This window comes from Megalobrama amblycephala, linkage group LG24 (genome assembly GCF_018812025.1).
Source record: "Megalobrama amblycephala isolate DHTTF-2021 linkage group LG24, ASM1881202v1, whole genome shotgun sequence".
NCBI lineage: Eukaryota > Metazoa > Chordata > Actinopteri > Cypriniformes > Xenocyprididae > Megalobrama > Megalobrama amblycephala.
The window spans coordinates 32,628,572-32,656,295 of NC_063067.1; the positions used below are offsets into that span (position 1 = coordinate 32,628,572).

General features: G+C 36.9%; 2 protein-coding genes across 7 annotated transcripts; one reads left to right on the top strand and one right to left on the bottom strand.

The window, feature by feature from the left end:
* The first annotated feature begins 8,717 nt into the window (after positions 1 to 8,717).
* On the top strand, positions 8,718 to 18,914 carry ttll9 (tubulin tyrosine ligase-like family, member 9). Of its 2 annotated transcripts, none has more exons than XM_048178083.1 (14): positions 8,718 to 8,833; positions 8,994 to 9,043; positions 12,055 to 12,147; positions 12,230 to 12,341; positions 12,435 to 12,620; positions 12,700 to 12,768; positions 12,883 to 12,973; positions 14,838 to 14,878; positions 16,536 to 16,623; positions 16,737 to 16,795; positions 16,875 to 17,071; positions 17,207 to 17,320; positions 17,414 to 17,535; positions 18,683 to 18,914. In XM_048178083.1, the coding sequence occupies exons 1-14, from the start codon at positions 8,819 to 8,821 to the stop codon at positions 18,751 to 18,753; spliced, it is 1,308 nt and encodes a 435-aa protein (XP_048034040.1). In that variant the 5' UTR covers positions 8,718 to 8,818; the 3' UTR covers positions 18,754 to 18,914. The 2 variants fall into 2 exon arrangements, with proteins under 2 accessions (XP_048034040.1, XP_048034041.1); XM_048178084.1 differs by having other exon boundaries at positions 8,731 to 8,833; positions 8,997 to 9,043.
* A 91-nt stretch (positions 18,915 to 19,005) lies between these two features.
* On the bottom strand, positions 19,006 to 27,494 carry fam217ba (family with sequence similarity 217 member Ba). Of its 5 annotated transcripts, XM_048178086.1 has the most exons (5): positions 27,117 to 27,494; positions 26,771 to 26,971; positions 26,586 to 26,693; positions 26,442 to 26,506; positions 19,006 to 21,667 (listed from the first exon to the last, which is right to left on the bottom strand). In XM_048178086.1, exon 5 carries the CDS (start codon positions 21,559 to 21,561, stop codon positions 20,311 to 20,313), a length of 1,251 nt encoding a protein of 416 aa, XP_048034043.1. In that variant the 5' UTR covers positions 21,562 to 21,667; positions 26,442 to 26,506; positions 26,586 to 26,693; positions 26,771 to 26,971; positions 27,117 to 27,494; the 3' UTR covers positions 19,006 to 20,310. The 5 variants fall into 5 exon arrangements, with proteins under 5 accessions (XP_048034043.1, XP_048034047.1, XP_048034046.1 ...); XM_048178090.1 differs by lacking the exon at positions 26,771 to 26,971 and having other exon boundaries at positions 26,586 to 26,690; XM_048178089.1 differs by lacking the exon at positions 26,771 to 26,971.
* Positions 27,495 to 27,724: the final 230 nt, after the last annotated feature.

Consider the following 27,724-nt stretch of genomic DNA (forward strand, 5'->3'; position numbering starts at 1 on the left):
ATGTAAAACATTGACCTCACTGCTTTACAAAGTCATGCATTGTTCCAGAGAAAAATCAAATATAGTATGTCAAGGGTCAAGAGCCCAACTAAGGCAAACACTGATCTCCATGATGGTGGCATCGTTTTTCCCTTTTGTTTTCTTTCCCAATAAAACATCAACATCTTAACCTCTTTTAATTCTAATTGAAAACTTCTGTGGCCATGTGACAGAAATAAAGTCAATCTGGTTTGTAATAAGTGAAGCTGGTAATGCTGTCTGTGGTGTTGTTTAATCAGATCTTCTTCATAGATTGTCTTTCACTTTCATTTGATTTCATCTAAGGCTGTGGCTAAGTCAGTTGTAGTTTCTGTGTTTTTCTTTTCTTTAGTGATTCAGCTTGTTAACAGCAGGTGTTCATCACTAATAATCATCAATTAATTCATTGCTTAATTATCTCATGAACTTTAACTCTGCTTTAGTGTTACTAGAGAGGGACCAAATGTACTCTGAGCAGAGTTGATTTAACTCTGGGGATTTTGCTGTGATAATTTCACTTCCACTCTTCAATGTTTTTCCTGTGCCTGTTTAAAAAGACTTTTGTACATAGTTTAGACAATTGGGCTTTCTGATAAGCTTTCTCAGTATGTCCAGTCTGTCCCTCTGTTTGTCCTCAAACTCGAGCAGTGGTTTAAGCAGTGGAAATTGTGCGCTTTGCATTATGCATAAAATTCTTAAACATCATATCAGAGACCCACAGTGTGTCAGTTATGGAGGCCCCGTTTTTACAGCATGCTACCAAATTCAAAATATTTCAACAACTGTAATAGTTAGAGATGTTGGATGATATATACTTTTGCCTGAGAAACTGTATTTATAGCAAAGAATGTGCCGATGGTATTCTGAATTTCAATGACATTCCATTCATGAACAGAAACTGTTAGATGTGGTATCTTGCATAACATTTAATCTATGTCTTTGAATATTACATAGTTATGTGAGGCCAGCTATGAAGTGCTGTTGTGGCTTCAATAAGTTGAAGGGAAATTCTGGGTTAAATTAAAATACTGACAGCCTCTGTGACATTCTTTAGTTTTTATTGTCGAAGTAAGAGTGTTGAACTTTCTTGTCCTTCATCCTGTTGTTCTTTAATCCAGAATGGCAGCACAGCTGAAAGATTAGTTTGAGCTGTGCCCTCTACTGTACAGGTGTGAATTTGCCTTTTAAAAAAAAAAAAAAAAAAAAAAAAAAAAAGCAAGCCCAGCTCAAGTGAGAAAAATGTAATTTAACACATTACTTTCCATAAAAAAGTAACGAAGCAAAGAAAAAAAAATTAGTAAAAAAAGTAACTTTTGTAACACTTTATTTTAATGTGTCCTTGTTGCATATATTACATGTATTTACTATAGTAATAACCATAAGTTAGGCATAATTGCATGCAACTAACCCTAAACCAAACCCTAATCCTACCCTGACCCTACTTAATTAAAATTACTCAGTACTTATATTTATAATTACATGGTAATAGAGACACATTAAAATAAAGTGTAACTTTCCCCAACACTGCTTACAATGTAAGTCTTTACCTAAACAATGATTGTCAACTTCATGATTCAAAGAATATATTGCATATTTAAAAAATCAATAGAGTTAAATTTCTGTTTTTAAACCCTGACCCCATTGATTTCATGGGTTGTATTGTAATTAGCTGTCAATAGAGCTATAAATACAGAATATATAAACGTGTTTGTTCAAAAGTTTGGGATTTTTATAATATTTGTGTCTCAACAAGGCTGCATTTATTATCAAAAATACAGGAAAAACTGTAAAATTGTGAAATATTATTACAATTTAAAATAACTGTTTACTATTGTAATACATTTTAAAATGTAATTTATTCCTGTGATCAAATCTGAATTTTCAGCATCATTACTCCAGTCTTCAGTGTCACATGATCCTTCAGAAATCATTGTAATATGAGGATTTGCTGCTCAAGAAACATGTCTTAATATTATCAGTGTTGAAATCAGTGGTGCTGTTCAGGATTCTTTGATGAAGTTTAAAATAAAAGCATTTATTTGAAACAAATGTTTTGTAAAATTATAAAAAGTCTTTACTGTCACTTTTGATCAATTTAAAGCATCCTTGCTGAATACAAATATTAATTTCTTTAAAAAAAAAAAAGAAAGAAAAAAATACTGCTCCCAAATCTTTAAATGGCTTTGTTTAATATTCCTACAAGCCTCTAGAAGAAAGTCATTCCTATTATTTTGTAATTATTATGTCTTGCAACTTTATATGTATTTTTAAATAGATTAATTAGTGAAGCTGGTCTATATCACAATAACACACCTGTTCTGAAATACTGGATCAACAGTGGATCCAGTTCTAATATCATAAGAAACATTTTATACCTGTGGTCCTTTTGCACACTCATCAACTAACATAGTTAACACCTATGGTAATGTTTCACTTATATGAACTTGACTTTAATATATTGATTATTTCAACAGAGCTCAATCATAGTCCTTTTTCAGGTGCCTATATCTAATACAGTCCCAGCATGCCTCTTGTTTTCATGCATGCTCCGGTGCACAAGTGGAGATTTTAAAAAAAAACAAGGGCAAAGTAATTGCTTTTAGGCATAAAGGGAATTTTGATCCCCTTGTGGCAATCTTTCACAGACAATTAAGCATGTTGTCTTGATGATCGACAGCCTCTGCGGCAAGAACCATCAAATTCATTCCAGAAGCAGCTGACTGGAGCAATTTTATAACAAGTCTCTGGTTCTCAGATGTATGATGCAAGCTTTTTTATGATAGATAATCTTTGTTTAAAGGGACATTCGACAACTAAATACAATATATGATGGTGAGGTGTATTAGAGGGAGAAATTATAGATGATCTATATACACTGCAGTGTCAATGGTGTAAACAGTAAGTGTTTAATGTAAGAGTGCAGTTGACTGAGAAATTCTACTGTGATGTGACTAATGACGTAATGCTCTGATCACAGATTTAACTTTTAGTGAAATCTCTGATCATTTAACTTCCGTATGTGATGCATTTCTGTGTGAAACAGGGTATTCAAGAGGGAAATGTAGGAAGGGGCATGATTTTAGTCATCAGGAATGGATTGTTACATACCGCAATTGAGCCAAGTGATCGGAGCAAGATACATTTTTAAGATAGATCATGAAAACGACTGCAAATGTAAATAAATAAGAATAAAAAATAATAAAAAATAATATGAAAGCAAGCTTCATCAAGACAAACTTTGAACATTTGATCAAACAAAACAAAGTATATATATATTGGGGTTTGGGCTCTGTACGATTTTTTGTGTGCTTTTGAAAGTGTTTCAGGTGACTTATACTCACCAAGGCTGCATTTATTTATATAAAAAATACAGTAATATTGTGAAATATTATTGCAATATTTCTATTTAAATATGTTTTAAGATGTAATTTATTCCTGTGATGGCAAAGCTGATTTTCAGCATCATTACTGCAGTCTTCAGTGTCACATGCAGTGTCCGAGTTATGTAATCAGATTACTTTTTTCAAGTAACTAGTAAAGTAACATAGTTTCAGTATTCCTCAAAATTAATAAAAAACAGTGAAATGCAAATTCAGAATATTATGTAAACCTGCAATAATTAAATGTTAAATTACACCGATATACTTTATGTATTTAATCTCACTTTATTAACCAGTGTCTTTGCTTCTGACCTTCAATGATCCAATTCAACCATACTAATAAGCAAAAATTACTTTAGATAAACATCACTTTTGTGTTTAAATTTATTTATTTTTATTGCTGAAGTAGAGCGTTAAACCTTTTTCTCTTCTGCGTCCTGTTCTTTTGCAGTCCAGAATGGAGCTGAAAGGTTTGTTTGAGTTGCGCCCTCTACTGTACAGGCGTGAAATTTCATTTCTTTTTGCATTTGCACTTTTGGGGCCCTATTTTAATGATCTACAGTAAGCGCATGGTTTAAATCGCATGGCGCAAGTGCACTCAGGGCGTGTCAGAATCCACTTTTGCTAGTTTAACGATGGGGAAAATGGTTGGCACGCCCGGTGCATGGTCTAAAAGGGTTGTCCCTAGTCTCTTAATGACTAATGGGTGTGTTTTGGGTGTGACGTGCAATAAACCAAGTCTCATCTCTCATTCCCTTTAAAAGCCAGTTGCACTCGCACCATAGCGCATACGCTGTTAACATGGTGGAATTGCAAGCGGAAAAAATGAACGCTTCTCTAGCAAGGAAACCGATCTGCTTGTTCCTTGGTATTCAAGGAACATTCCTTATTATTATCAAAGTTAAAAACAGTTGTGCTACTTAATATGTTTGCAGAAACCATGTGATACAATGTTTTTCAAGATTTTTTTGATGCTGTTTTATTTTTTCAAATAAAACAGCATTTATTTGAAACCGAAATCTTTAGTAACATTATAAATGTCATTTTTGATCAGTTGAATGCACCCTTGAGCAAAAGTATTAATTTCTTTAAAATAAAAATCTTGCTGACGCAAAACTTTTGAATGGTATAAACAGATTTGTGAGATGTGGCCAATTCAAATTCAAACTCATGAAACAAAAGTGAGCCAATTGTTCAATTACAAAATAACCCTGTATTAAGAGCTCAACAAAAATATCTTTTTTGAATTTCTTTGGTCTGTTTTGAATTTTTTTGGCCCCCATTTTGGGAAACACTGTGCATATGTTAACTGTTAAATGTTAATGTATAATCCACAGTCAAGTCATGTTTGCTTGTGATGTCTTCACATGCCAAATGTGCCAGATTAATCTTTCAAAGGTCAGCTGTGCATTATTCTAAAAATCAAACAATGAATAGTTTGAACACCGTTATATAAAATTCAAACTTTCACGCTCACAAGACCCGTTGAAAGGTTTTTGCTTATCAGTGATTTTGATTATTAGTTGGCAAGTGTTTGGACGGCTGTCTCAAGGAGAGAGGCTGGCTCCAAACCTGAAGATGTCCATTCCAACCACCAAGGCAGAGAGTCAAACTGCATTAAGTTTGGTTAGAGGGTTCTGGCCACACATACCAGAGCCTGGAGTCATGTCCCAGCATTTGATAACACTAGTAGTAATGGAAAAATCGCTCACAGCCTTTCATAGGAGCATTTGGAGGTTGATACAATATTCCTATAAGCTGAAAATTGTTCCTTTCTCAGCTCTAGAGGACATGCAGGTTGTTTTTCCTCACATTTTCCCTGACCAGAGCACCAGAACCACAACCTCAAACCTGGACAGGACAGCATGAGAAGTTCATCCCTGCTGGGATCTTTCCCTATTTGGGGCTGAGCTGTCAGGATAAAGACTGCACGCCATATCCTGGCCATAACGCTACCGTCCCACTCAGAGGCAATTACCCTCCACGCCAACATTCCACTTTGAATCCAACAATGCTTAGGGAAGCTCTGGGATGAGGACTCTGGACCAGCGCCACAGAACAAGGAGGTTTTTCACCACACTTTGTGTTTGCTTCTCATATCTCCCAAGGAGAGATGAAGGATAAAAACGTACTAGCCCAGGCAGTTGGCATGGCTGGAGTCATACAGGTAATCCTTTCTCTATGTGTAAAGGATTCTGCTGATCCATGGATGAAGTACATTTCATCCCCTGAGCTTTGCTTTGCTTTGAAGAGATGGCAGATTGGTTTTTATAGACAATTGTCCATTTGGACAGCGTTTTGATGTAAGATTTTGTGAACTGAGAGGTCGAATCACACAGCTGCAGAACATTATCAGCCTACAGTGGTCAACATATCCTGCCTTGGTCACTTGCGAACTCACATAAAGTCAGTGCCCACCAAAATAAAGCGTTGTTTCACCAAAAACTCCCAAACCAAACACAAATAATGCGCCTTGGATGCTGTACAGGGGTCAGGGCCCTTTAGGGTATAGCGTGACCAGACGCCCCCAGTTGTTGGTGTTCTGTCCCAGACTGGAGCTGCCCCGTTTTACAGCTCATTCAAAACAACCCGCAAATACACCAATATGCAACTCAAATACACGGCAAAAAACATACAGCAGCATGTTGGTAATCAGAGCAATCGTGATTATTATTCACCAACAGAGGGGGCTGTGCAGCTAGTCGTGCATGCGCCGCTACTCCATAAAGAACGCAACCTGGTCCAGAGCGTCGTCAATTATATATTTATATAAAAAACGGTTTCAAGGTAAATAACATACAGGGTGTGGGATTGTTTTGCACAATTTTAAAGGTGCCCTAGAACCAGTTTTTACAAGATGTAATATAAGTCTAAGGTGTCCCCAGAATGTGTCTGTGAAGTTTCAGCTCAAAATAGCCCATAGTTTTTTTTTTAATTAATTTTTTTAACTGCCTATTTTGGGGCATCATTAACTATGCACCAATTAAGCATGTGCGGCCCCTTTAAATCGCGCGCTCCCTGCCCCCCGAGCTCTCGACTATAATACATCCATTTACAAAGTTCACACAGCTAATAAAAGCCTCAAATGGATCTTTACAAAATGTTCGTCATGCAGCATGTCTAATCGCATAGAGTAAAGTATTTATTTGGATGTTTACTTTTGATTCTGCATGAGTTTGATAGTGCTCCGTGGCTAAAGCTAACATTACACACTGTTGGAGAGATTTATAAATAATGAAGTTGTGTTTATGAATTATACAGACTGCAAGTGTTTAAAAAATTAAAATAGCGACGGCTCTTGTCTCCGTGAATACAGTAAGAAACAATGGTAACTTTAACCACATTTAACAGTACATTAGCAACATGCTAATGAAAGATTTAGAAAGACAATTTACAAATATCACTAAAAATATCATGTAATCATGGATCATGTCAGTTATTATCGCTCCATCTGCCATTTTTTGCTATTGTTCTTGCTTGCTTACCTAGTCTGATGATTCAGCTGTGCACAGATCCAGACGTTAATACTGGCTGCCCTTGTCTAATGCCTTGAACATGGGCTGGCATATGCAAATATTGGGGTCATACATACTGTATTAATGATCCCGACTGTTACGTAACAGCCGGTGTTATGTTGAGATTCGCCTGTTTTTCAGAGGTCTTTTAAACAAATGAGATTTACATAAGGAGGAGGAAACAATGGTGTTTGAGACTCACTGTATGTCTTTTCCATGTACTGAACTCTTGTTATTCAACTATGCCGAGGTAAATTCAATTTTTGATTCTAGGGCACCTTTAAACGTCCCCAAAAGTTCCGCATTCACAAAGCAGTAATTTCCACACACACATCTTAACTATATCACATGATGAAGGTACACGGGTATGAATAAATAATAATAATAATAAAATAATAAATAATAATACACTTGCAACTTTGTACTTAAAATGTGTCTAAAATGCGATATAATAGTTAAAATTAGTAATAACATTTGTTTATAATAGTAAAAATATTTGTTAAATGTCATTTTTTTACCGTATCTTCTTATATTTATGTTGTTTTATTTTTGTAATGTGCCTTTGTAAAGTCATACTTTTGTTATAATAGGCATATTGTTTTGGACTGCTTCTGGTAACTATTTTTTGGTAAACTGTATTAAAACTGGACCAAAAATCCTAATAATCAAACTAAAACATAATTATTTAATGTAATAATAGCCTATTTAAAAAAAAAAATATTAAAAAAACATAAAAAAATGTATTGTCGCGTTTTTTAATTAATAAAAAATAACAAATGATATTTCTGTGATATTTTGACCACTCAAATAGGAAATGTCCCCGGTTTCCATTTAAAAAATCTGGTCACCTTACTTTAGGGGGCCTCTGCGAACTTCCAAGTGGCTGAAAAAAAGGCCTAAAATTAATTAGTTATTGGATTAAACATTTTAATATGTTTGTTAATAGAAAAAGAGAAAATGTTAGCCTAACAGCAGCAGTATAAATGGAATTGCAATATACGGGCATTTAAGGTAAGCTAACCTAGCTAGTTTTTATTTAATTTTAATATCCGAATGTTAGTGAGAAGAAAAAATAATAATAATAGCTAATTTGAAGGTGTCTTGAGTATATTTAACAAAACATACAAAAAGACCTGAACCGGAAGCAATGCATATGGAAGTTTTGGAAAATAAGGGCTTTGGAGTAAAAAAAAAAAAAGGGTTAAGCATCACTGATAAAGCTCATCTAACTCCTGCCTTTATTCTGCAATGCATGTTTATTTGTGTGAGATATTTCGAAAAATCACGCTGTTGTCAGACTACGTTTGTTTTTGGACACATTTTTGTGTAACAAGCTTCTGTGCACGTGAAGATTTTGTTTCCTTGTGGATAATTTTATTTAAATTATGCTGCCACCTAGTGTACATTCATGTTGTTTACACCAAGAAGCTCTAAAAGACAAAAGCAAATATTTCCAACATCGTAACATTTATTACCAACTTCATTCCTTTGTTTTTGCGTCTATGTATTGCTCTTTCATGAGTCAATCGATTAACAGGATATAAGAAAAAAAAAAAAATAAAAATAAAAAATATATATATATATATATATATATATATATATATATTATGTGTGGTATGGTATCTGAGAGCAGAGTATTTATTTATTTTTATTTATTTATTTATTTTTTTGTGAGTTATTTTTATTTGTATTTGGATAAAAAATCTTGCTTATTGCCAAAAGCAAATCCAGATCTGTGATATATGGATCATATATCTGTGTCAGAGTGTTTTGGGAGGTTTGCCTCTGAACGTCACTGCGGGATGCAGCGCGGCGATTGGTCAGCGGTGGTTGCTATGACAACATATAGACTACATTCTAGTGTCACGCTGCTAATGTTCCGCTGTTGTCAGGTTAGTTACGGACATGTCCAAGAATAAGGTAAGTGAGTTTTGACACAAACGTACAACTGAATTAGGTGAAATCGTGTGCTATACAAGAGCCATTCCTATATACCGTCTTTAAAATCAGCTTTGCATTACACAATTGTGTGACGCTCCAGCATTAATAAGGTTTGCTGTAACAAACTTTCTTTAAACAGCAGACAGCTGGACACAAAGCTGCTTACAATTCCCAAAGGAAAAAGGAAGGGTAAGTCTGTGAGCTTTTGTTTTCTAATAAAATTTCTTTCATTCATTTAAGTGTCTTGATAGGCCTACTTTACACCACCGCAATACAGTTTGGAGCAGTAACGATTTATTTACCTTTATTTTAAGGTAACGTAGTTATACATTACTACATGTATTTACTATAGTAATAACAGTAAATTATGCATAATTACAAGTAACTAACTCTAAACCAAACCCTAACTCTAACTGTAACCCTAGTAAGGACATGTAGTTAATTAATATTACTCAGTACTTAAGTAAGTACAATGTAACTACATCACCATAAAATAAAGCCAAAATGATACTTTTATTCAGCACGGATTCATTAAATTGATACAAAGTGACAGTGAAGACATTTATAATGTTACAAAAGATTTATATCGCAAATAAATGATATTCTGTAAATCAAATAATCCAGAAAAAATGTAACGCTGTTTCAGCAAAAATATGAAGCAGCACAACTGATTTCAACATTGATAATAATCAGAAATGTTTCTTGATCATGTGACTCTGAATAATGCTTAAAATTCAGCTTTGCATCAGTAAATTACATTTTAAAACATATTCAAACAGAAAACTTCTTTCAAAAACATTTAAAAATCTTACTGACCTCAAACTTTTGAATAGTGGAGATGCTTGTACAAACTGCATTTAAAAGAAAAAAGCGTTTTTATATTTTATCTGAAGTTCAGACTGTTGTCTGTATATGGGTCATTGACGTAAAAAAACAACATAATGGAGATATAATTAATATTGTATGAGTTGTATTATATTGTATAATATTGTATTGATAAGTTTTATTAAAGGATTAGTTCACTTTCAAATTAAATTTTCCTGATAATTTACTCACCCCCATGTTATCTAAGATGTTCATGTCTTTCTTTCTTCAGTCGAAAAGAAATTAAGGTTTTTGAGGAAAACATTCCGGGATTATTCTCCATTTAGTGGACTTCAATGGCCTCCAAACGGTTGAAGGTCAAAATTACAGTTTACAGCGACCCCAGACGAGGAATAAGGGTCTTGTCTAGACAAACCAATCGGTCGTTTTCTAAAAAAAAAAAAAATTTTTTATACATTTTAACCATAAATGAACTAGCTATCATCTTGAACTAGCTCTCTTCTTCTTCTTCTTCTCTATTTGAATTCCAGCAGTGTAGACGCTGCTAAGTGTATTACTGCCCTCCACAGGTCAAAGTTTGAACTAAATTGTCATATACAATATTCTAGTGCAAGTATATAACAATTAGTTCAAACTTTGACCTGTGGAGGGCAGTAATACACTTAGCAGTGTCTACACTGCTGGAATTATAATAGAGAAGAAGAAGAGAGCTAGTTCAAGATGAGCATTTAAAACTTATATATATTTTTTTTTTTTAAGAAAATGACCTATGGTTTCTCTAGATAAGACCCTTATTCCTCGTCTGGTATCGTTTAAAGCCCTTTGAAGCTGCACTGAAACTGTAATTTTGACCTTCAACCATTTGGAGGCCACTGAAGCCCACTATAAGGAGAATAATCCTGGAATGTTTTCATCAAAAACCTTCATTTCTTTTTGACTGAAGACAGAAAGACATGAACATCTTGGATGACATGGGGGTGAGTAAATTATCAGGAAAATTTATTTGAAAGTGAACTATTCCTTTAAGTGTTAACAATGAGGTTATGTGTTTTTTATAATCAATTAACACTGCTTTTGTCATTTTTTACAAGATGGAGAAAATTTGTCAGCAAAAAGTCATTCGGTTTAACCAAAATTTCGGTTTTACTGAATGACACTTTTGGTTATACCGAATGACGATGTTTTCAAACAATGCTAACAGGCTGATATCTAGCTAGCTAACAAAAGGACAATCAAACATTATATTTAGTTCAAGTTTTTGAAATATTACATTTTCCATGTTAATGTAAAATGTATCTGATGTATTGGGACATTCGTATGATCAAGTGAAAACATGAATTTATCAAATAGTTAAGAGAGAGTTAGTTGCTTTGCTTCATGATTTTTTTTATTAATAATACACATTTGTTTACAAAGTACAAAAGTGAGAAATAGCCAAGAGAAAAGAGCCAGGGGTTCAGGGACGGCCAAACATGACATCACATTGAAAATAAGAAAGGAAAATAAATAATTAATAATAATAATAATAATAATAATAACAATAAATAAATAAATAAATGGGGAAATATCAGTTAAACAGATCACATAAACATAATCCTCCACACAAAACAAAATAAAGATTATACAAAAACACCAAAAAGTGAGCATACATTCAGAGTTTTAGTAGCCTTTTTGTTACAGGAGGTAGATAAGTATTTAATATAGATCTTAACATCATCTTGAAAGTGACAAAAATGGGGGGTCACTTTCATAGTTTTACATTTGTGAATAAAGTATTTTACAAGTAAAATAATTAGGTTGGAAATAAAAAAGACATTTTCATGCTGCTTCTCAAAAATACTTTGCTTCACGATCATGTGGTCCTTTGCAGGTCTCTGAATGATGTTACATCCTGTCACATGATATTGACCACATGACTTGATCTAAAATGGTCCCTTTAGATTGGATGGTTGAATGACATCAATGAAATTCATTTTTCCGGACATTCTCTCTCATAACAAAGCAACGACTTCTTCTACACATAATTTCAATACCATTTTGCACTATGTTGATATATGATGTTATAAAATCATGCCAGATATTTTAATCACAAATTAAATGGTTGTATTGACCTTTGGATGTTTAAACCGAATGACTTTTTGACACTTCAAAATCTTTAAAATACCTTTATATGTAGCGAAATATAATTAAAACCTTTTGGATTCATTAAAACAGATCTAGTTGTACTACCTTACATACTTTAGATATCATATCTTTGTTTATTATTATTATTATTATTATTAAGGCCTTTGGACAAAAAAATGGCCCGTCACGTCATTGACCCATATACATATGTATGAATAAAAGGTCACTTACAGGGTGGTTCATTTTTTTAGGGAGGGAAGGAGTTGCATAAAGTACAGATGTGGCCTGTTCAACACCATACAGGATGTCCTAAACCAGAGACCAGGTTGGGTAGAGGTGAAAGAGTAAGTGCTGTGCTTTTACTGTGTGTGTTTTCAAACCCTACAGTATCTTCTTTTCATCATGCATTCATGTCTCTCCATACAGTGATGGCGAGTGGGACTTTAACTGGTGTGATGTTGGATGGCTGAGAGAGAACTTCGATCACTCGTACATGGAGGAACACGTGCGGATATGTCACTTCCGCAACCACTACGAGGTTGAAATTATACAAATTACATTGTATAATACATTGTATGAAATGCAGAATATTGTGTAGATTATATAATCATGAATAATTTATATTTTTCAGCTGACCCGTAAGAACCTGATGGTGAAAAACCTGAAGAGGTATAGAAAAACTTTAGAGCGGGAGGCTGGGCGTTTAGAGGCAGCCAAATGTGACTTCTTCCCACGTACGTTTGTGCTGCCCAGTGAGTATCACATCTTTGTGGAAGAGTTTAAGAGAAGCCCAGGGAGCACCTGGATCATGAAGCCTGTGAGTGTTTATAGCAGTACGATACTGCCAAAATGATCATCAACAGGTCATCCATCGTTACAATAACTTCTCAACACAGGTGGCACGATCACAAGGGAAAGGAATTTTTCTGTTTCGAAAACTCAAAGATATCATAGATTGGAGGAAGGTAATACAACTTTGATAGCACTTAATCTTAAATCTTTACATTTTCCCAAACATGTAAATTCTGTCATTAGTTACTCAGCCTCTTGTTGTGTAACTGTGCTGCTGTTGGTTTTAGGACGGGACCCGCTCTGAAGAACAGAAAGATGAGGCTCAAGTTGAGAGCTATGTCGCTCAGCACTACATTGAGAATCCCTACCTCATAGCTGGTACATCTAATGCTGTTTTAAGGACAGTTCACACTGCACCGACAGATGCTGACAGACGACACTTGGTCAGGTTTTGTCAGATCAGTGTGTTACCTCCATCAGAGCTTGTTTTCAAAAACTGAGCACTGAATCAGCGCTTGTTGAGTCGTGGAATGTCTGAGAAGTGACGTACAAACCCGATTCCAAAAAAAGTTGGGACAATTAATTTACAAATCTCATAAACTTATATTTTATTCACAATAGAATATAGATAACATATCAAATGTTGAAAGTGAGACATTTTGAAATGTCATGCCAAATATTGGCTCATTTTGGATTTCATGAGAGCTACACATTCCAAAAAAGTTGGGACAGGTAGCAATAAGAGGCCGGAAAAGTTAAATGTACATATAAGGAACAGCTGGAGGACCAATTTGCAACTTATTAGGTCAATTGGCAACATGATTGGGTATAAAAAGAGCCTCTCAGAGTGGCAGTGTCTCTCAGAAGTCAAGATGGGCAGAGGATCACCAATTCCCCCAATGCTGCGGCGAAAAATAGTGGAGCAATATCAGAAAGGAGTTTCTCAGAGAAAAATTGCAAAGAGTTTGAAGTTATCATCATCTACAGTGCATAATATCATCCAAAGATTCAGAGAATCTGGAACAATCTCTGTGCGTAAGGGTCAAGGCCGGAAAACCATACTGGATGCCCGTGATCTTCGAGCCCTTAGATGGCACTGCATCACATACAGGAATGCTACTGTAATGGAAATCACAACATGGGCTCAGGAATACTTCCAGAAAACATTGTCGGTGAACACAATCCACCGTGCCATTCGCCGTTGCCGGCTAAAACTCTATAGGTCAAAAAAGAAGCCACATCTAAACATGATCCAGAAGCGCAGGCGTTTTCTCTGGGCCAAGGCTCATTTAAAATGGACTGTGGCAAAGTGGAAAACTGTTCTGTGATCAGACGAATCAAAATTTGAAGTTCTTTTTGGAAAACTGGGACGCCATGTCATCCGGACTAAAGAGGACAAGGACAACCCAAGTTGTTATCAGCGCTCAGATCAGAAGCCTGCATCTCTGATGGTATGGGGTTGCACGAGTGCGTGTGGCATGGGCAGCTTACACATCTGGAAAGGCACCATCAATGCTGAAAAGTATATCCAAGTTCTAGAACAACATATGCTCCCATCCAGACGTTGTCTCTTTCAGGGAAGACCTTGCATTTCCAACATGACAATGCCAGACCACATACTGCATCAATTACAACATCATGGCTGCGTAGAAGAAGGATCCGGGTACTGAAATGGCCAGCCTGCAGTCCAGATCTTTCACCCATAGAAAACATTTGGCGCATCATAAAGAGGAAGATGCGACAAAGAAGACCTAAGACAGTTGAGCAACTAGAAGCCTGTATTAGACAAGAATGGGACAACATTCCTATTCCTAAACTTGAGCAACTTGTCTCCTCAGTCTCCAGACGTTTGCAGACTGTTATAAAAAGAAGAGGGGATGCCACACAGTGGTAAACATGGCCTTGTCCCAACTTTTTTGAGATGTGTTGATACCATGAAATTTAAAATCAACTTATTTTTCCCTTAAAATGATACATTTTCTCAGTTTGAACATTTGATATGTTATCTATGTTGTATTCTGAATAAAATTTTGAAATTTGAAACTTCCACAATATTGCATTCTGTTTTTATTCACAATTTGTACAGTGTCCCAACTTTTTTGGAATCGGGTTTGTACTTTAATCTGGTGATTGTCCGCGTTTGTCGGCATCTGTAGGAGCAGTGTGAATTGGCCTTTAGCTTAATATTTGATTACTTTAACTTTTATTATTATTGCTGAACGTGTTTTACCTCTACCACCAGGGAGAAAATTTGACTTGAGAGTCTATGTTCTAGTAACATCAGTAAGTGAGCTTTTTTTTTTCTTTTTCCTTTTTTTAAATTGTTTTTCATATGCAGTGTTATTTTTTCCATTGATAAAGTACTTTCTCCTGCTGCAGTGGGAAACCTGTTTGAAAAAGTCATATTTGCAATTTCATGGAAATTAACGACATGTTGGAATGAGACTTGTATAAAGCGATCACGTCCTTACAACTTTTCTGAGCTCCATTTTGTAACACCTGAGAGTTGCAACGTAATGCGAAAACTCTCAAAATGGAAGCGGCCTCAGCTGTAAAATGTAGTTAAAGCTGCAGTCCGTAACTTTTATTGATTAAAAATGATCCAAAATCAATTTTTGAGCAAGTACATAAGCAGCCAGTGTTCAAAACTATCTCCTTACCTTAGCCTGATTGACAACGGTAAGCTCGTAATAATGTTTTCTAATTTGGGTGGGTTTCCACGGGAAATTCAAGCATGCCGCCGTTTGTCTCTGTGTCACGTCTGTTTACATAAAGAATGAGTCAAAGCTAGTAGGCTATATCATGTGAGGTGGATCATTTATAGCCTTTTCTCACAGCAGCTGCAATAATTAAACTTATCATTTTGATGGCGGCTTGTAATCCAGAAATGTTCAAATGACAATCATCAGTGACAACTGGAGATTCACCCATAGTCAAAAGCAAAAGACTTCAAACTGCAGAGTGGCTACAGAAATTTAAATCTACATGTAACGCTAATACATTAACAGTTAACATTAGAGAACAAAGTAAAACATTAATACTAATTTGCATGTGCAATGGTTTGACGTGATCCGAGCTAAGTGATCGTTAGATTTAATCATTTGCAGCGCAATTTATTGTAATTTGATCAGAACAAAAGTGGCAGACATGTTACTTGTTCAGATGACATTTCCTACTTTGGCCATACTTCCAAGATTACAATCTGTGATTCTGAAGTACAGTATCCACACCGGTGCGGTCACTGACAGTAAACATTAGATCCGCGCTGAGGAGCCGTGCCGAGGCCCGAGGCACAACCCACGCAAAGATGATAATTCCACAAATAACTGCATTTGCAGGTTTCAAACAGAGATGGCGACAAAAAGGCAAAACTTACGGACTGCAGATTTAAGCAGTTATTTTGTAATATTTCAGTTTAATAACTCCTATTAATGACTATTGTTAATGTTTTAATAATACAAGAATAATCTGAAAATAAATAAAAGACAGTTTAATGTGGCTAACAATTGAATTGCTACAGTGCAAAAAAAAAAGATTTTTCGAGGTTTTAAATAAATTTGATGTGTTATTTGCCATTTCTTTGTAATTGTTATTGAAATTTACTTGCAATTTCTGAGTGAAATTTGTTTCTACACCAATTTTTTTCAATGTACCTAATGTTCCTAAACTATAAGCTTGCAAGTGCATTATTAATGCATTATTATAATATAATACATTGTATTTGCATAACAATTGTTACTGTACTTCTTGCATTGAGGTTTTTGATTGTTGATTATTCAAATTACACAGATTTATTTTGCCATATAAACTATATAATTCTGAGTCCGAGATTTATGCTCCAAGTAGAATGTCCCGGTTGTCATCTAGTAATTATGACATAGCATGTTGCACTTTTAAAATTAGACAGACAATATAATGAACATCATTTTGTTTTTGGCAGTATATTCCATTGAAGGCCTGGCTGTATCGTGATGGTTTTGCTCGATTTTCCAACACCAGGTTCTCTCTCAACAGCATAGACGATCAGTGTATCCTTTGCATATATTTCTGAACTACACACATTATTTATATATTACGCCCCATAGCACAGGAACAGACATGGAATTCACTTGTTTATCCCCTTTAACCTTGATGTACACAGACGTTCATCTCACCAATGTTGCAGTGCAAAAAACAGCTCCTGATTATGATCCTGAGAAAGTATGTTGGAAGTGTACTATTATGTTCATTAAAATATACTTCATTAAAAAGCAGTAATCTCTGACTTTCACTCTCTCAGGGTTGTAAGTGGCAGATGCAACAGCTGCGCTGTTATCTGACTGCTAAGCATGGTTTCGAGACAGTGCAGACTCTGTTTAAAGAAGTCGACAACATATTTATTCGCAGCCTGCTTAGTGTACAGAAGACCATCATCAATGACAAACACTGTTTTGAGTTGTACGGATATGACATACTTCTGGACCAGGATTTAAAGCCGTGAGAATGCTTTATTTTTGATTGTTGGGAAAGCATTTCATGTTGCTTATCGGAACTGTATGAATGTAGAAATACTTTGCATTGCTAAAAAAAAAAAGAAAAAAAAGAATGACAGCACAACTTGCCATCATGCAGGTGGCTAATTGAAGTGAACGCTTCACCCTCCCTCACAGCCAGCAGTCAGGAGGACTATGACCTAAAATACAGACTGCTGGAGGACACCTTGCACATTGTAGACATGGAGGGCCGGTACGATTTGACAAAATGATATAAAATTACATGCAAGAGAGTGGAGGATTGTCTAAGTTGACAATGTTGTCCAAAACATTCTGTTGTGCTTAGTCTGACAGGCAAGGAGAAGAGGGTTGGCGGATTTGACCTGATGTGGAACGATGGACCTGTCTACACGGATGTCGGTCTAGAGGCTCTGGGTTGTTCGTGCCTCGTGGCAAATACACACCTTGGTTAGTGTCTTTTACTGCCTAATTGGAGATCTGGGCCTATAGTGCACTCAATGAGCCTGTTTCTGTCCATAGTTGAGCATTTTTGAATTACATCCAGTTCAATGAGAAATATATTCATTAACATATTGCATGTATGATATTTTCCAAAAATAGGATACCAAACACCACTTTGAAGTCTTCAAAAAGTAATTAGTCAAAGCACTAGTTAAAGGGTTAGTTCACCCAAAAATGAAAATAATGTCATTAATTACTCACCCTCATGCCGTTCCACACCCGTAAGACCTTCATTCATTTTCGGAACACAAACTAAGATATTTTTGATGAAATCCAATGGCTCAGTGAAGCCTGCATAGCCAGCAATGGCACCAAACTTCTCAAGATCCAGAAAGGTACTCAAGACATATTTAAAACAGTTCATGTGAGTACAGTGGTTCAACCTTAATATTATAAAGCGACGAGAATACTTTTTGTGTGCCAAAAAAACAAAATAACGACTTTTCAACAATATCTAGCGATGGCCGATTTCAAAACACTGCTTCGAATCTTTTGTTTCAATTCAGTGATTCGGATCGCGTGTCAAAATGCCAAACTGCTGAAATCACGTGACTTTGGCGCTCCGAATCACTGGACTGAAACAAAAGATTCAAAGCAGTGTTTTGAAATCAGTGGTTCAATATTAATACTATTAATATTGAACCACTGTACTCACATGAACTGATTTAAATATGTCTTTAGTACCTTTATGGATCTTGAGAAGTTTGGTGGAGTTGCTGTCTATGGAGGCCTCACTGAGCCATTGGATTTCATCAAAATTATCTTAATTTGTGTTCCAAAGATGAACGAAGGTCTTACGGGTGTGGAACGACATGAGGGTGAGTAATAAATGACAGAATTTTCATTTTTGGTTGAAGTAATCCTTTAAAAATATGTAATTGGTAACAGGGTTGCAAATCATATTATTGCTACTTTTCATGCTGTTTGCTGTTACACATCTAAGTTTTCTCTCTAATGAAAATGGGATTTGCACCTTTATTGCCTAAAAAATAATGAAACACCTATTTGTGGAAAGTGTCACATAACATATAGCATTTAGTAAAGTCTCCTGCAATAAGTACAAATGCTTTTTGCTCTCTTTGTATTTACACAGGCTGTGTGAATGATCGCCAAAAACAGCTTCAACATCTTCTAAAGCCTTTCCCAGGACAGAAGAGAACATGAAAACTTGCAAATGACATCTAATCAGTGTGAAAAACTGCATGACATCCCACAAATACCCACAATGCTTATAATATTTACCTAATGTTTCAGATGAGTGTCAATATGAGCATTTAAGTACCAAGAAGATATAGCAAAGAAAATTTTCCTTCGCATGCTGAAAATTGGTCTGTCATTGTTTACTGATTTATAATGAAATTATAATAACCATATCAATTTCTGCATTCAAATAAATACTGTAGACAGAGGCTCCGATGATGTAATGAAAACTGTTTATTTTGTATCTCATAAAAATAGCTGCATTCAACTCTACCAAAAAGTCCCAACAAAATAAAAGCACAATCTGACAATGATAGGACAAAAAATAGATTTTTGCGTGTTTTTTTGCGTGATATGGGAACTTCACATTACATAACATCCAAAATGAAATGGTGCTACATACAATACATCAAGTATAGAAATGTGGTACCACGTACTGTATGGCCTCAACCTGTACCAACTTTCAAGTCATATGCATTACACATATAAAACTCCAAAACTACTACCATCATTGTTCTTAAAAAAATAAACAAAACATGCTATATTTAGAGACATGAAGTTCAATGTAATCACCTGAAAAGTTCTCAAAAAGTAAACAAACATAGATAACCTTGTTGACATATTAATCGTTCCATCCCCATCAACACAAACCGCACCACAAAACCACCATCGGCAATCCTAACATCACAATTCAACTACATCTAACTTAATGAGAAGCTAAGTAATGTCTTCCAAAACATTCAAAGATAAACAATGCAATGCATTACACAAAACATTCTTATTAACTTAATAAATGTCAAATTATTTAATAAATAACAAGAAAAGAAGTCCTTGTAAATAGCACTTTACAAAAATACAGTCGTTACAAAACATTCATTGTTCATCTCAAAAATATACATTCTTTGACCAATAGTGCTTACTAGACAAAACACCACTCACTGACATTCTCAGCCATACCTCCCTCAAGTAAGAGATATGTACATGCACACTAGATTGAAGTAAGTTTTTTATTTTATAGAGGATTTGTGCGTACAGTTAGTAAAGATAACCTGCTTTTAAGTACTTAAGCAGATAAAATAAATATATCTTATTGAAGAAATGCACTTTGAAATCTACTAAAATGATGAAGAGGCATGATTTCTAAAGAGAAGGATACTTTTATAAGATGCGGTCACATTTACCGTTGTTCAGCAAATTTGGCAAAATTCAAACATTTCAATAGAAATCCATCAATTGGGAATTTCGTCTGAAGGTAAACAGGTTCAAGTTGTCGTTGACCAACAGAAAGCTCCTTGGTTTGACTTTGCTTCACACATCACTACACTATTGCCAAATAGACAATGGTCCTTTTTCTCGCCAAACTTTGCCAAAATTTTGCTAATCTGACCGCACCTTTATCCTTTTTACATATAACTACACTTAACTGCAGTGATATTGGAATCATTTAATTAGCTCTTCTTTACAGTACGCAAAATGGAAATGTTTTGAGGCAACTGAAAATAGGCATGAAAGGAGCACTAACTACTTGGCGTACTGAGCATTTTTCACTTTGCCAGTAGTCTTGGTAGCAGATGTCACTTTCGCATCGCAGCTGTCGGTGACCATTCTTTTAGTGCCAGATCTTAATCGCACTTCGCCGGCTTCGGCTCTTGGACAATCCTTTACCATTTTTTTCCCTGGACCACCACCTTCCCGCTTTATAGCGGCAGGAACTCGCCTATCAGCCCCTTCACGTTTCGCTCCAGGTGGATCTTTCTGTCTCTCTGCCTCGTTTGACCTTCCAGTCTTACCTTTTCTGACCGAAGAATGGGATTTGACATTCGTGTTAAGTTCATGAGATGCCCTGCGCACGTTGCCCACGGCCTGCATGTGGTTCTGCTGAGCCTTTGCTGCTTGAGGACTGACCAGGTGCTGGTTTTTCGATGTGGTGCGGTTTTCGGAGGTGGAGGCCCGGCTTTCGCTGCTGCTTCTCTTTTGGGTGTTGGCCGGAGGGGCTTTGCGCTCTAAAAGAGGGCTGAGGCGGGAATGGCGTTGGTAGGCATACGAAGAGCAAGTGCCGTTGCAGAGTGGGTAACGGATATGGCAGTGAGGACAAACTGGGCGAGAAAGCTGGGTGGATGATGGGCTGCCCATAGAAGAGAAGAAGCCCCGCTGACCCTGCCGAAAGCTTTTTGGGGAGCTGAGGCGTGTTGGAGGAGCAGTGTGAGGCCTGGTCCGGTTGCTGTTTGCTAGGACACTAGTGGCATGACCTTTTGTTCGGATGATGGGCACGATGTGCTGCCCACTCTCAGCCTGAATGGTTTGAATCTGGTGCCACTCCAGTTGGAGGAGGCGCTCCAGATACTTCTCTAGCAGCCCTACAGGTTTTGGCCGGGGAGCCTTCTTACCCTCCGTGTTGAGGAAAATGGCAAGCTGCCTCAGGCTCCAGGTATTGAATGGAGGTGGCAGGAAGTCTGGGTAATTGTAGCTGATGTCATCGTTCTCCACCGTCCTGGGTCCAGGAATGTGGGGATGCAGGTCCATGGTGTTGAACACCTCTGCTCGGAGGTTAAGCTGAGGAGGAGTGCAGGGAGAAGGCAGCACAGGGAGCCTCTCGGAGTCAGACAGATCACTGGCGCTGTCCGTGTCGTCCTCCTTGTGCTCCAAAAGGCGGAGTGACTCCAGATCAGGGACTTGCTTCTGCAGGGTGAGGTGCTGCAGCACTGGCTGAGGAGCTAAGGGCAGCGAGAGAGCACGACGGCTCTTCTCCAAGGCCACGTGGCTCTGTACCATCTCTCTATTGCACTGAGACTCCAGCTGAATTTTCTGCCTTTCCTGTCCACGCTCGGGACATGAGAGTTTGGGATGTGGAGGCCTCAGGTCTGATTCTCCCTGTGTGCTACAGCAATAGTTCAAGTGAGATATTTTATCAGTATATTTATTACGGCTGGGTTGACAATATTGATTTGTCAGCTTTAATCAATCTTCATTTCAGTGAAATGATAACGATTTTTAAATCCCAAGATTAGCCCGATTCAGACTACATTCCAGGTTCAGACTACATGATTTTAGCCCGATTCTGCTACGATCTGCTCGACGTGGGGTGTTGTGGGGATTCGTAAATGACGATGGGGATTGGGACGCAAGATTCACTCATGTAGTGTGTCAAAGTGGACGACAACCGATGCCGTGTCTGCGATGCTTCACGCCGTCACGACAAAGACTAGCATGTTTTTTTTTCAGTCGTCCATGACAAGTTCCATCACGTGTGTGACGCTGGCCAATAGAAGCACAGAAATGCCGTCCTATATGCTTTCAAACATGCAGAAATGAAAGAGAGACAATGATATAGACCCCTTAAAAGTTTGTAAACATTGCAACGTTTCTTGGTGGGCGGGGCTTAGCTGGAGGCAAAAAGAGATGCTGTTGACAAGCGTAAGCTAGCATGTTTAAGGAGGGATTTATTAAACATAGATGCAGAAGAAGGTTCAGAACTGTCCGAATATGTACAGTCACTGACTCTGCGGGACCGTGACAGCTATTTTTGTAAATTAACTTAAGTTTTGGATATTTCCTAGACAACATATGAATTACTTTCAGGTGGTTCGGGGAATTTTGTAAAGGCTTATTGTCTAATGTAACCTAACGCTGGACTAACTATGATTATGGCTAGCAATGTGGATTATTTTAAGAGACCATTCAAAGGATGGCACACACATCTATCGCTGTATGTTTGTTTAACATTTAATCTAGCTAGTGCGCTGAAAGTTGGCGACTTTTCACCTATAAAACAGAAACTTGCTGATTTGTACTAGATAAAACCAACACACCATTACATATGCATCGATTATTTTACCTGACATGAAGTGTGCACTGCAAACACGAGTATTATTTATGATCGTCTCAGTCCAGTCTGTACGCCGTATTGCTTTCAACCACAATGATCTTTTTGATTTCTGTGAAGGAATGTCTGCCGGGATCTGGTAAAACTTTCGTTTTGAACCAAAAGTCCTGTTCCTTCTATTCTGGCTGTCAAAAACACAACAAGATGACATTTTAAAGTCAAAACCTCAAACTTTTAGCGCGCCCGCTATTAGTTCTTATTTATGTTTTGCCTCCAGCTAGAGCGGTGACGTCACAGTGACGTAGGCAATTAAGGGGTCTATAGTTTCTGCTAAATGTTTGTGAAGCTACTATTGCTTTTCTGATGACAAGACAGAGCAAAACAAGCTGCTAGCCACTGTTTGTTTATGCTCAAGGCACCTTCTGTCAGTCGACAGTCCCATCTTCTTGATGACGGCACGCACATGGTTAAAGACGGCACGTGATGAATGGTCGGGTAGCAACATGAAGTCCTACATGTTTCTTGTCCACGTCATGACAAGATTTTAGGAGTCAAAATCGTATGAACTGACACAGCGTTTCCATTACCCTTCAAATTGCGCAAATTATAATTGCGAACTGAGCGAATTGAATTACACTCAATGGAAACACGTGAATTTCGCAAAAACTCCCAAATATCACAAAAAAGTCCGGGTTGTTTTTCAGGCAATTCGCAAAACTGCAATGGAAATTTACAGGTCACCTGATGTACAGACACATCATCATTCTTTAAAGATAGCGCGGTATGTTTGTAAAGAAGACGAGACGGGGTGCTTTTCTTTTCTTATTTATGCATCACTTTCCGCACGCCTCAGCTTCACCCCATAGATGCAACGGGAGGATGCAAGAAAAGAAAACGAGGATGGGGTAATCGAAGGAAATCTTATTTGTATACTGGAATATTCTTGATCCCTCGAGCGTCAGTTTAAAACGTCATAAGCTGCGCTCGAGCCACGAGGGATCTTATCTTATTGAAGTTTGACATCTAATACTAATTGAATTAATCTATTAACAATTAATAATTAACATAATAAAAAACGAATAGTATTAGATGTCTATGAACCTGTGCATCCTCACTCATAGCTCCTCAGGAAGCTTTCTCACTCCTCGTTCCTCACTTCCTCACGGTGCATTTATAGAATTGAAATGGCCTTCGAGATTTTCTTTGATTGGTTTCCAGGTCACAGGCTGGAGGAGCGAAAAAATGAGGAATCATCCATTTTAGTATTGAAAAGCACCCAGGGAAGCATATATGGGGGAGAAGGGCTTCCAGAAGTCGTGGCAAATATTACACTCTAAATAAAGCTCTCGGAAAGAAGTATCTTTTAGAAAATGACTTATCGCGAGAGTTTTAGTTGCATAACATCAGTTAATGAAAACACTGTCATTTCACAAAAGTCTTTTCTCGACATTTAGAAAAAAAAAAAAAATCACAAAAGTTTTGTGCAAATCTGTAATGGAAACGCAGCTAGTGACTATTGTAACCAACAAAAATACTGTTTAGTCTGAACCCGGCATTAGTCTGTTCTGTTGATGTGAACCAAATTTCATTATTTGTAGCGTGCCTCCCATCCAATAATCGCAATAACCTTTGTGCTTTATGTTTGATATTTTTTATAATCATAAGTTCATACAGATTTGCATGTGTGTATGAATGGAAGTCAATGGAACGAAAAGTGCAGGGTGATCTCCCTATTACTGAGAGTGATGACACCCTGACCGTTGCAAGATGGTGGACACAGTACGTGTCTGGAGCGGTGGAATGAGGCATCTACGTTATACATATCTATGAAAACAGCTTGAAAACAATATGTCACATAATTTTACATTTACCTAAAGCCCAGGATACACTGCATGACTTTAGCAATCCTATAAGATCATTACTTTATCACACTGTGCGACTATTGAACCTGGGCACAGCATGCATGTAGACTGTACGATGATGACACCTATTGACTCGTAGGCTACGATGCAAGTTTCTATAGAAGAATAAAACGTCATCAGCATGAGCTAGTGGTTAACAAAAATACCATACCATGAATCACACTTTGGCAGTTGTAGATTTTATGTGTGCTGAAAATAAAAAGGAAGCGGCGAAAGAAGAAGGGAAATGTGTGATGATCATGCTGAATTTCTGACACTGTCAGAAAATGATCGTAGGCCATCTTTGGTTGCAAGACCAGGAAAACGGCCAACTTTGAACCTCTCTCACTGTACGACATAGGACCACCGATTAAGAGCCACAATCACAGAATTCGCCACGATTGTTTCACGATGGCAATCTTTCATCTGGGACAGACAAAAATCATGCAGTGTATCCCGGGCTTAAGGCTCCTTGGGACCCACTGTCCGGCAGAGTTTAGCTCCAACCCTAATCAAACACACCTGAACCAGCTAATCAAGCTCTTCTGGATCTCTTGGAAATCACAGGCAGGTGTGTAAATAAATTTTGCAGGGCAGTGGGTCCCCAGGAGCAGGGCTGAAGACCTCTGACCTCTGACCTAAGGAAAGCCATTCAACGACCATAACATTTGTTGGCTAGAAAAAAGGCGTATTGTGCTAAAAATATGCACTATATTACATGATCATTATAGTTTTACTTAACCTGTTAGAGATGTATTTAATGCATGTTTGAATAAATCTTGTCATGAAAACAAGTTATGACAGCCACAGTTTAAATGTTTATATTTCAGCAGAAACATAAGTTCAGAACTGCTTTATGTGCATGTTTGTACAAGTTTGTACACTTAAAAATAAAATAGCAATTAAATGTAATAGTTTGGATTCTGTTGTTAATTTTAACCTTTCATATTATAATAATGTACCAACTGAGTGTTTCCTACATAGTTTAGGTTTTTTAAAGAAAAATGACTGTCCTTGATGTAGAACCAAATGAATCAATATCAAATCAAATTAAATAGAGATTAAAGTCAAATCAAATCAAGAGTTTGTTAAAGGGTTAGTTCACCCAAAAATGAAAATGATTAATTACTCATCCTCATGCCGTTCCACACCCGTAAGACCTTCATTAATCTTCGGAACACAAATTAAGATATTTTTGTTGAAATATTATTTGTATAAAATATTTTTAGTGTGCCAAAAAAAAAAAAAAAAGACTTATTTAGTGATGGCCGATTTCAAAACACTGCTTCAGGAAGCTTCGGAGCGTTATGAATCAGCGTATCGAATCATGATTCGGATCATGTGTCAAAACTGCTGAAATCACGTGACTTTGGCACTCCAAACTGCTGATTCGACACAAAAGATTCCTGAGCTTCCTGAAGCAGTGTTTTGAAATCGGCCATCACTATATAAGTCGTTATTTTGGGGGTTTTTTGGTGCACCAAAAATATTCTCGTCACTTTATAATATTAACATTGAACCACTGTACTCACATGAACTGATTTAAATATGTTTTTAGTACATTAATGGATCTTGAGAGAGGAAATGTCATTGCTGGCTATGCAGGCCTCACTGAGCCATCGGCTTTCAACAAAAATATCTTAATTTGTGTTCTGAAGATGAACGAAGGTCTTACAGGTGTGGAACAACATGAGGGTGAGTCATTAGTGACAGAATTTTTATTTTTGGGTGAACTAACCCTTTAATCATAATCAAATCGATTTGTGAAATGTGTGTCAATACCCAGCCCCGATGGCACTCTGGAACACTTGGTTCTGATTGGTTAATCAGAGCATTCTGCAGTGAAATATTAACATATCCATTTGCTTTACTTTATTACTACTCATTGTTATGTATATATTCAATTCCATATGTTAAGCAACACTCACCCACGCAACTTGCAAGTGCCACAAGTCGGACTCTTAGCTTTCTTTGGTTTAATGCCATTTTGGACCTGGAAAAGATCATGAAAACATATTCAAATTGCTGCCAACAGTCATAAAGACGTCTGATGCATTGCATACATAACTTACAGTTTCAGCTTTAGGCAGAGGATCCTTCTCTTGGCCTGGATGTAAGGACACTGTTTTTTGATTGGTTTCTTATTCTGGTTCACATGTGCTCCTCTCTTATTATTGCTGCTAATAAAGCACATATTCTTAGTGACATTTTTTGTTATTTCTGTTTGATTTTAATAAATTGCTCTAATCAAAGTTACCTGGTAACAATCCCAGTGTTTTCTGCATTTTTCACTCTAACCTTCTCCTTGTCTGGCACCTTCTTCAGTGTCGCAGACGCAGTTCGTTCCTGCAGGATGGGTCCCATCGCATTAACACTATGAAGTGTACAGGCGCAGTTTCAAAGCTCTCAGCTGTGCCTCAAAATGTCCCATTTGTGAGCGCGTACACGCACTGTGCGACTGAAGAGCATCATTGCAGATATGTTGCGAAACAACAGCGTCACAGTTTAGATATTTTCCAGTTTGCCAAGAATTAGAGCAATCCATTAAACAGGGTCGAACAAACTATTTTGTAACGTTAACGTTCAAAAAGGGCAATAATCACCTTTTCATCTCGATTATGAAATCTCTATCATCTTGCAGTGAGCGACACGCATTGAAATCGCCGTTACTGTGCATCACTACAGCAGCTCGACCAGACTTGTTTACCTGCTGCTGCTTTGTATGTTCAAGCATCGTTGTCGTCGTGATCCTCCTGCGACTGGCATGATGGGAATTGAAGTTTATAACTGAAATGCGAGAAGCATGTTCGTTTCACCGCTGCCCGGAACGCTTACTCAGAAAATACTGCAAAAACCAACATATGCGTAGGTGTATATGCATCAAGAGGCTGCTATTATGGTTGTATAAGTTCGCAAGGATCACTGTTTTATTAAAATGACTAGCAGTGTTGCCAGATCAAAGAAAAACACCCTGCTCTGAAAAAGAAAATACCCAATAAATAAATGAATAAATAGTGACCCCTGTTTATTTCTGACTGACTCTAAAAACATTAAAACCATAGCTCGAATTCACCATGAAATCCGAATTTGCAGTTCTTATTTTTTTAATGTACTATTGCAGTATTTATTATGCTGTTCTTAATTGAAGCACCACAAATCATTTGAATTGTCTATTAGTGAATAGACAAGTTTATTTTAAAGTGCAACGTAT